At 36.2% G+C, this 9,772-nt stretch overlaps 1 protein-coding gene across 8 annotated transcripts; it reads left to right on the top strand.

The window, feature by feature from the left end:
* Positions 1 to 424: 424 nt before the first annotated feature.
* LOC126717869 (uncharacterized) lies at positions 425 to 9,402 on the top strand. 8 transcript variants are annotated; one of them, XM_050419804.1, is made up of 6 exons: positions 425 to 684; positions 900 to 1,041; positions 1,311 to 1,919; positions 3,240 to 3,735; positions 5,816 to 5,897; positions 9,008 to 9,402. In XM_050419804.1, the coding sequence occupies exons 1-6, from the start codon at positions 655 to 657 to the stop codon at positions 9,209 to 9,211; spliced, it is 1,563 nt and encodes a 520-aa protein (XP_050275761.1). In that variant the 5' UTR covers positions 425 to 654; the 3' UTR covers positions 9,212 to 9,402. The 8 variants fall into 8 exon arrangements, with proteins under 8 accessions (XP_050275761.1, XP_050275763.1, XP_050275760.1 ...); XM_050419806.1 differs by having other exon boundaries at positions 427 to 684; positions 900 to 1,035; XM_050419803.1 differs by having other exon boundaries at positions 428 to 684; positions 3,237 to 3,735.
* The last annotated feature ends 370 nt before the right edge of the window (positions 9,403 to 9,772 follow it).

Below are 9,772 nucleotides of genomic sequence, written 5' to 3'. Positions count from 1 at the left end.
GCTAAAGTAATAAATTATTTTACAATGCTTTTACAAACTATTTTTGTAAGTAATTTTTTATTAATTTTAATCTAAACTAACCACTAATATCATATTTTTATTTATCAATAAGCCTAAAATTTGCATCTCCTAGACTCCAACGTAACTTTTTATATACTATTGCATTAATTTTCACCTAAACTAACCACTAACCACTAACCACTAATAATAATGCCATGAGCGCACGTACTATTTTTTCCTCTCACCCGAGTGAAAGTTTGCGGTACTGTAAAATTAAAGTTGAAAAGAACTGGACCAAAGAGAACCGTAGGGGAGCCGATTCTAGAAGCCGTACTATTACTCACTGAGCTGCTACAACTGCAATGCCCTTAAGCCCAGTACTGTCTGTGTGTCTGTTTTAGTAAAAGAAAGCAAAGAAGTGATTTGACTTCACAGTCCACAAACACAAACTACAAACTCTCTCTCTCTCTCTCTGTATTCGTCACTTCCTTGTTTGTACACGAGACTCGGTGTAAAACTCCATTCAAGCTTAAAACCAAGCTACAAAACAAAACGAAGAGAACCCAGAAAAAGTAACAAAACAAAAAATGTACACAACCAACAAATCTCCCCGAATTTAGCTTTGTGACATAACAGGTCACACAACCCACAAGCATGGAGTACAAAAGGATCCAAAAACCTCAGGTCCCCCCCTTTTTTTTTTCTTTTTGTTTTGTGAAATAAATGCAATAGTATATAAATTATACAAGTATACAATAAAATATTATGTATGTAATGTTGCCTTTATTGATTTTACGTTTCCCAATGCATTTGTTGTCATTGTCAAAATTATCTGATCTGCTAGTGTATGAGTATTTTTAGTTTTTTTTTTATAAGAGAAAAAGAAAATGGTATTATAGGGTGGAGGATTGTCTCCAGGAAAGTTGAGGACTATGCTTCTGGGAGTGGGAGTGGAGAGGAAGCGAAAGGAAGGAGAAGAGCTTCAGTCTGATTTCACTTCCAGATCTCATTCTTTAGCTCAGATTCATGATGCAGGTACTTGTATGACTTTTTCTCTTTTTCTTTGTAATTTTTTTTTTCTCTGGAAAATATTTTACAATCTAAACAAGCGGTGCCTTTTGGTTTAAACTTTAAAGTTTAAAACTTTGAATTTTGTTATAAAGGGTCTTGAGTGTTCACTTTTTCTAAAGTGTCTCAATGATTCTCTATTTTACTAGGTAGGTTAGAATAGGAAACATTTTATTAGAAAGGAAAAGAGTAAAGAGTGAGTCTCTGAAATCCATTAATTAATTATGGAAAACTTTGATCAGGTGGTGGTATGGGTTCTGATCATTGCAAAGATGTAGATGTTGTGAGTGTTCTTCCTGAATGTGCTGCTTCGATTACAGCCGATTCATTAGGTTTGGAGATAATTAGTGACCGTAGAATGAAAGATAATACATTAGTAAATTCGAGGATTAGGACCCAAGAAGACCCTTCTTCTTTGGATTATGATAGTGGCCATGATGGTATGAGTGTGTCCTCGTCAGTTTTTGAGTTTCAGAAGGCTGAACGAGGTGCCCGGCGAGTTCCCCTTGGATCATTCTCTAAACCGGCGCCATCCAAATGGGATGATGCCCAGAAGTGGATAGCGAGCCCGATTTCAAACCGGCCAAAGACAGGTAATGTTGGATCACGAAAGGGAGGTAATGTTGGTTACGGGGGCTGGCAGCCGTCCACGAAGGTTGTTGTTGAAGTTCCAGATCAAAGAGTGGTTGCTTTTGAAGAGCCTGATACAAAGCGGATTGATACAACTCAAGCTAAGTTGGAGTGTGGGGGAAATAAGTTTGTCAGTTGGGAGGCTGACCACCCATATCCAAGTGCAGATTCATATGGCAAACCCATCCTCATGATTGAGAACTCTGTTGGAGAGTCTGCAAGTAAGGATATATTATATTAAGTTTGATTCAAATTCTCGTTAGTCTTTCACTATCATGTTTATTTTCAAAGTATTGTGTTTTGTTTGTGATCTTTTGGATACTTGTATTCTTTGCAGAAAAATATTTACTCTTCCAAGAATGCAATCCCAAAGGGAAATATATTGTTCTGTTTTCAAGAACAATTTGTAATATGCTTTCTATAATTAGTCATCTAATGTTGTGGGCCATGTGATTACCTTATATTTGCTTAAAAGAAAATGACTAGACATCTGTGTTTGTCTTTGTCAGGGTCTAATGCATTTTAAGAATGATGACTTTATCATTTGCTCTGTGGTATTTCCATATCTCTTTTAGTTTGGACAAGTTAAGAATTACCGAATTAAACCTCCTGAATTCATACTTTTCTTGTTATTTCATTAGTTAGATTGAGCTGCTGATGTAACCAAAATTATAGCCAATTGAGTAAGGTTCTGGCTGAAAAAATGTGTTCTCCGGACCAGTGTGAGCAGCAAGTAGCTTGAACTACACCACAGAGAGAGAGAGAGAGAGAACTTTTGAGCTCTATGGTAGACTTTCACATCCTATTGGACTTGTAGATCCAATTGACTGCTTTAGTCTTCTCTCTGGTACTGCTTAGGTAATTGTTGTCTGTTTAGTTTATAGTATAATTTATTCTTTAAGAAATTTAATTAAAGGATCTGGCAAGAGAAGAATTCCAAAGGCACAGACATGATCACCTCAACTTCTTATTGTTCAGTGGTTCACTGCAGAAATATATGTTGAGAAGCTGGAGCCTTTGGAATGATCATGGGCCCCATTTTGGTAAAGCTTTTTAAAATTTCTTTGTCTTAGATCAAAGTTAAGTTTTCACAGTGGTGGACTTTTCAATATTCTCTGAATCATCTACTAAGTTTAGTAACACTCTTGAATTTAAGTTTGGTAGATGGTTGTATAAAGTGGCTGTGCTAGTGTTGCTGGGGATGAAAATGTCTAACCTACCTTGTACAAAATTTGGTAGAAACTGACAGGAATGCAGTCCTCTTTATAAAAAAGACAGTTTATACTGAAATATAATAAAAGATGAACAGCTAATGAGACATGGAAAAGTTGGTCCATTATTGTTAAAATTGTTCTAATGTCTGGTGATTCCTTTGAGAGAAAAGTATATTTTGTAACAGCAAAATCGTATTTTAAGCAATGTGGGTGTTGTTCCTCTGAATATGAAGTTACTTTCATGCAAGATACTGTAGAAAATGCACTACATATAATAACTTGGAACTTACTGGTTTCTATGCATTTTTCTTTCTTTACTTTTAGCAGTCAACCTCAGCCAGCATGATTCATCTGTGGCCATACAAAGTGCAACTACATTTCTACCACCCCCCTCAACAGCTCGGTCTGTATCAATGAGAGATATGGGCACTGAAATGACTCCTATTGCTAGCCAAGAACCTTCCAGAACTGGAACTCCTGTGAGGGCAACAACACCAATGCGCAGCCCAACTTCTTCTAGACCATCGACTCCTGGCAGAGCTGCCCCAGCTTTGTCTCCAACTGATCCACCAAATGGCCATCCAGATACTCACAAGCATGAGTTGTCCGAAAAGGAGCTACAAATGAAAACTAGGAGAGAGATAATGGTCCTGGGGACACAGCTGGGTAAAATGAACATTGCTGCCTGGGCTAGCAAGGAGGAGGAGGATAAGGATGCGTCCACTTCGCTAAAAAATATAGCAGGAGAAAAACCAGCTAAAAGTGTCATTGAGACACGTGCAGCAGCTTGGGAGGACGCAGAGAAAGCCAAGTATACGGCCAGGTAATTTCGTACATAGAATATATATATATATATATATTTTTCATTTCATGTCTCCTTGGAATTTCAATATGGATGTCTAATATATATACTCACACCTTTAGTTTTTTTAACCCTTCCTTTGGTCAGTTAAATAGGGCTGTAAACAAGCCTAACTTGTCAAGTATTGCATGCTAGAGCTCAAGATGACAACAAAAGTAAAATGTTGAAGCTCAGCTCAAGCTTGAACCAAGCCTGTAACCGATGTTTGAACTTAAGCTCGTAAAAAATTCCAAAGCTTGAACCCGGCTTGGCTCAGCTCGATTCAGTAGTCAAGCCGAGCTCAAGCTCAAACTTAAACTCAATATCAAGCTCTTGAGCTCAAGATCCAACAAAAATACATTATCAAGCTCATATTAAGCATATTATCAAGCTCATTTGGTTTGGAGGGGTGGTCCTAACTCCCAATGAATTGCCCATATCTAGAGCATTTTTTTTTTCTTCTGGGGGGTGTGTGTGTGTGTTTGCTTAGGCACAGCTTGTTCATTAAACAAGTCTAAATCTAATGCTCAAGCTTGACTTGTATGTAAATAAACAAACATGAACAAGTTTTTTGTTGAGTTAAGCCCAAATTATTTATGAAAAACTTGGTTCATTTACAGCCCTATGACATTAAAGGCCAATTAGGACTTTGAGCTATACAAGAGGGGGTATCTCTCTCTTTCCCCTTAGATTGCTTTTCCCCTGGTGAGGCAGGGTTTGTTTTCAACTTCCCACACATGTTCTCTCACTCACACCTTTATTCAGTATATTTCAAGTGTTAACAAGCGACTGGTTTAGGAGTGTCTGATTCTTGTCAACAAAATAAAAAGGTTCACATATATCGAATTTGACAAGTTCCCAGAATTTAGAATGAGTGGTATCTACAATATATTATTGTTTTTTGGGTGATATGTCTCAAACTGTTTGGTATCTTCTATATATTGCTTTCAAGATTTTTTTTTTTTTTTTTTTTTTTGAAAAATGGACTTGTTTTCCTATTTTTTATTAAGTCAATGGTCGGTCAACAGCTGGTCAAAAGTTAGTTTCTAGAGAGAGAGAGAGAGAGACGTTTATGCTTTGAGATTTTGACTTGCAGTTTTTGCTGCAGCAAACACCAATGCAGAAAACATTTTCAAAAAATGTTGTGTTAATAAACAAACAGATGCCTAAATGATAGGTCCTGTATGTAAAATTCAAGAAAACTACACATTGGAAATTACAAAAGACAGATCATGTAAGCCAGGCTGTAGTAAATGACTCTGTGAATTGCTATTAAAGCGTGTCTAACAAACGATGTTTATAATCGTTTAGTGGATCTGGTAACGGTTGGGACATGTGTCTCAACAGGGTCACCTTGTTTATTGAAGATTGTTAGAAATTTTTTTTTTTTTTTCTTATATTACTGTTCACCAATGGCAATAAACAGTTTTAACTGATGGGAAACTCCCTTAAGCCTCTGTCAAGTATAAACCCAGAGCACGATTGTATAGTTTGGTTGAGATCAATAATACACAAGATTTCTCTGATTTTCTTTTCTCTCTTATCTCTTGTTGTACTCTCAGTTTATTTTTTATTCCTTTGTCAATTTTTATCAAGCGTTAGGTATAGGGGAACAAATGAATCTTTGGTTCATTGTATAATCTAATTACCTTTGAAGCTTATTGAGTTGTACCAAGTAGTATTATGCTTTATGCTTAGCGCTATGCCTCTTGGATATAGATACATATGGAAATGCTAACATGTGCTTCGAGTGACATAAGAAAATAGCTGAAATTTTCTTACTGTAGTCAACTGGATTGTTGGAGCAGCATACTTGTTCACAGGAGCATCAGCCATATAAAGAAATAAATGCAGTTTTTTTTTTGGGTAAAAAAAAAAAAGTGTAGAGGGGGCCAGTGTGGCTTCCCTACCTGGGAGTGACCATAGCAGCACTCTACCCGCTCCCAGGCGAGACCCCATATGCTTGGTCAAAATAAATGCATTACATATGCTTGAAGTTGTTTTTGTTACCAATTTTCAGTTTGTGGTCTGACATGGCAAAGTCATGACTTCAATTACCTAGGTTCAAACGTGAAGAGATGAAGATTCAGGCATGGGAGAATCATCAAAAAGCTAAAACAGAAGCTGAAATGAGGAAAATTGAGGTACTCTATATTTTCTTTCTATAAAAACTTTTGTTTTCCTAGCTATGCTGGTTTCATTCATTTTGAGATGTCTTCTTTCTATTGTCTAAAATATGAACCCTAGGAAAATCAACCCTGTAACTTGGTTGTTCTGCTTCTATATAATCCTCCTGCATGGCCTCCTCAATATCTGATATTTTATATCCACCCAAGTCCTCAGGGTGAATGGTTCACTAAATAACTCAATTCTCTTATTAAAATTGTGGAAACAATACTCATGTGATGCAAGCCCTACATTACTTTGAATATAAAGGTTAAACATGTTGCCAATAGGCTCTAGCTCAAGTGGCACTTTCCCACAAGAGTCGGTAGAGGGTGAGGTCATAGGTTTAAAACCTTCTAACTGTAGTGTAACTTACCAATTGAAAAAAAAAAAAAAAAAAGTTACCAGACAGCAACTGGGCATACCGCTAGTAGGTTCTACCTTCCATGAGCATCAAAACTTTACTTATTTGATTGTGCTTATAGATATGATGGATGCATCATATTCTAATCATAGTTGGACTTGTAACTTTGATGCCGGATAATATCAAATAGGGGATAAATGGAAAAACTGAACAACAGGGAAAATGATAAACCCTAAGAATTAGCACTTAGGGGCTTGCCTGGAATCAGCACCTAAGAGTGTTTGGCATCAACACCAAACAAGGGAGAAACACATTCTTAACTTGTAAAATTTTTATTCAAATTCTAGTGTCGTTCAAGCTTACCGAGCCTTAGTTAAATAGGGTTTCAAGGATTACACTGTTTGGAAATATCCAATTAAATCCCATGAAACCCTCAACATTAAAAACCCAAATTCAAAATTCAAATTCAAAAACAAAAAACAAAATAAAATCTTAATTGATTTTGGAGCTCCTTGCATCAAACTCATCAGTTGCAATACCAATGGTATTGAATAGTGCTATGTGAACTAGTTTATATAAAAACTTAAATTATTTTGGACAGCTAGAAATGTGAAGGAGTATGTATTGAAGCCATAAAATAAGGTAAAACTAACATCTTATTTCACATAAGATGGTGTAAAAATTCTCTTTATGTTAAAGTGTGTGTACCTGCAGTACTAGTACATAACAAAATTAAGTTTTTATTTTTTATTCCCCCTCTAGTTTGAGCTAACCAAGCTGTGCTAACTGTTAATGCCTCCTATTTGGATTTGAAGTTCTCAATAAAGCAATAAAGATACAGATTAAATTGCAGAGTTGCTTTGAGATTTATTTTAATGTTTATCTTAAGAGCACAGAACCAGAAAGAGGCCTATAATATGTCAAAATCAAGGAGAATGGCAAAGCTCACATATATCTTGTCACGCTAGACAAATCAAACCCTGTGACATCCTCTTCTGTTTGTTGCAACTAAATGTCAAAGAAAATGAATTTCTTATGAGTTATGAGTTAGACTAAGCACTATCAATCGTGTTTAGTCTTGATAAATGCATGTATCATAGTGGTAAAGTACATGCAGAATCAATGACAAGTAATTGGTAGTCAGAGTCAAATCTGGGATTCTTTCAGCACTGATATGTGGTAATAGCCACATGGCATGCAGGTGCCTAGCTACAGCTCCCTACAAATCATAATGTTGGGTACTTGGGAAATTTTAAAATAACCTTTGTTTGATTAAATCTGACCTGTCATATTTAGAGGTGTAGATTATCAAAGTTTATTAGATTTGAATTTGCTTAGCAAAATTTTGTGGGGAGGGGGAAAGAGAATTTGATAAATAAATGTTGCAACATGCAAATCACATTTTGAGGTGCATTTCTAATTCAGTTTTAGTACATTTTTACATATCTATTGAGTGTGCAAATTACATTAAAAATAGTGATTATTAAAATGTGGAGAATTGGGGATTCTACAATAAATCCCTCGGGTTGTAAATTGTTAGGAAGACCAGAGAGAAGGGGGGGGGGGGGGGGGGGTGGAGGGAGAAGCAAAGTGAAAAGTATCACACGTATTTTCTTTCAGGTTCACTCTAATACCAAAAAGGTATTTGTTGGCTTTTCTAAAAGCCTGGAAAGCTGATTTTGGAATTTCACTGGACTTCGGATGAATGCTTTAAATTTTCTTGGACAAGCTTTTATGGGAGCATGTTAAACAAAGAAAATCAAATCCAAGTAGAACCTTCTAATATAGATGAATGGTTCTAAAAGATTTTTTACTCTATTCTGGGGAGATCCTTCTGTTTATTGACATACTTCTCATATTGGTATTCCCACAAAGTAAATCCTTACTGTGAAAAACTCTTTAAAGGGGCAGTATGATGCGTCTTGCTCTTTTTTTCATTGCCGGATCCATGTGTTAGGCATTCTACTCTCAACTTTGGTTTATTAATTTTTGTAGTAGGCAAACCAACCCAGACATCCATAAAAGATTGAACTCGTGACCTCACCCTTGCCCCTTTCTTTATTGGGGAGGAGATGGCAACATGCTATTCTATTCATTGTCGTACTGGTACATGCTCTAGATCCTATACTATTATTTGAAGTTTGGGAATGTGTGGTAAACAAGGAATGCATTCTCTAGGGTGTCTTCACTTGGAATCCTGGAGTGGCTGCTTGTCATGACATGACACAATATGGGCATTTACACTATGCAAGTGTGTCATGCACCTGATGCTGTATTTGTGCCCAACTGTGTTGAGGACTTGAGGTAGAGATTGAAAAGAAATTCTTGTATTTATATTTGAATTGTCATCAGTAACAGCCCCCTGCCTTGTCATGAAGAAGGTTTTTCTTGCCTTGAAATCTTTTGGACTTTAACTTTAAGTATAGCTAGTTATTTTTGTTTGCCACCTTTCTGTCTTTGCCGCTTCAATGAGCTTGAAAATGAATACTAGATAGCCTCTATTAGGTCAACATGTTTGAGTTAATATCTGTACTTATCACAGGCTTCTTGATACATGAGTATTCAGTATGTTCAAATATATCAAATAGATGGTAAATATTGAAGCACATCATTTATGATTGTCAAGAACTTTGTTAACTTAAAATGCAAGCAAGTACTGCCTTCACATCTATGATATTACAGAAATCATTCGGTTAATCGAGACTGACAATGTGTAACTTTCAGGTAGAGGTTGAAAGGATGAGGGGACAAGCGCATGATAGGCTTATGAATAAATTAGCAGCTGCAAGGCACAAGGCTGAAGAAAAGCGAGCAGTGGCAGAAGCAAAGAGAAATCAGGAAGCTGCAAAAACTGAGCAGCAATCAGAATATATTCGCAAAACCGGTCGCATCCCATCCTCTTTTACCTGTTGTGGTTGGTGCTTTTAAAATTTGAAATACCTTTTGTTGAGTAGGCTTTGCCTGTGTATCTTGTCTTAATTTTTTTGGGATATGCTTCGTGTATATCATGTTTTTTATTACATATCCTGTGCGTCTTATAGATCGTGTTGATATCAAACAATCCTGGTGTAAAAACTAAGACCTATTTTTGCTAAAGCTTATGAAGAAAATTTAAAGTACTTCAGAGTTCAGACATAGCAAGCATTACATGGAATAAATCAATGTTAATATGCACGCCGCTAACCTAGACAATTGCATCATTTCACTTTAAAAACTGGAAGAAAAAAAAAAAAAAAAATCTGGGAGTGTTTCAAATATGAATACTTTGTGGGTTAGTATATAAGAAAAATAAACAAACAACTTGTGTAGCAAATGCGTAAGAAAATTAATCAAGGCAATAATAATTGCGTGTGAAAGCAACAGACTCCAAGGAATGATCTTACAATTCAGGCATGCTAATCAGTGTCCGGTGTCCCTAAAACTTTTTTGGGCGGACCAATTTGCACATTTTACATTAATATTAGAGTCATAGTTCATGATGCAAAATGC

This window comes from Quercus robur, chromosome 3 (assembly GCF_932294415.1).
Source record: "Quercus robur chromosome 3, dhQueRobu3.1, whole genome shotgun sequence".
Taxonomy (NCBI): domain Eukaryota; kingdom Viridiplantae; phylum Streptophyta; class Magnoliopsida; order Fagales; family Fagaceae; genus Quercus; species Quercus robur.
The sequence above is the reverse complement of the archived record's forward strand: the minus strand, read 5'-3'. Positions and strand labels throughout refer to the sequence as shown.

What these genes read in the sequence shown, in the direction of transcription:
- LOC126717869 (XM_050419803.1), top strand. Translation starts at nt 655, where the DNA reads ATGGAGTACAAAAGGATCCAAAAACCTCAG. An exon ending in AAAGGATCCAAAAACCTCAG is followed by an intron (nt 685 to 899) that starts GTCCCCCCCTTT and finishes ATGGTATTATAG; the next exon opens with GGTGGAGGATTGTCTCCAGG. An exon ending in CTGAAATGAGGAAAATTGAG is followed by an intron (nt 5,898 to 9,007) that starts GTACTCTATATT and finishes TGTAACTTTCAG; the next exon opens with GTAGAGGTTGAAAGGATGAG.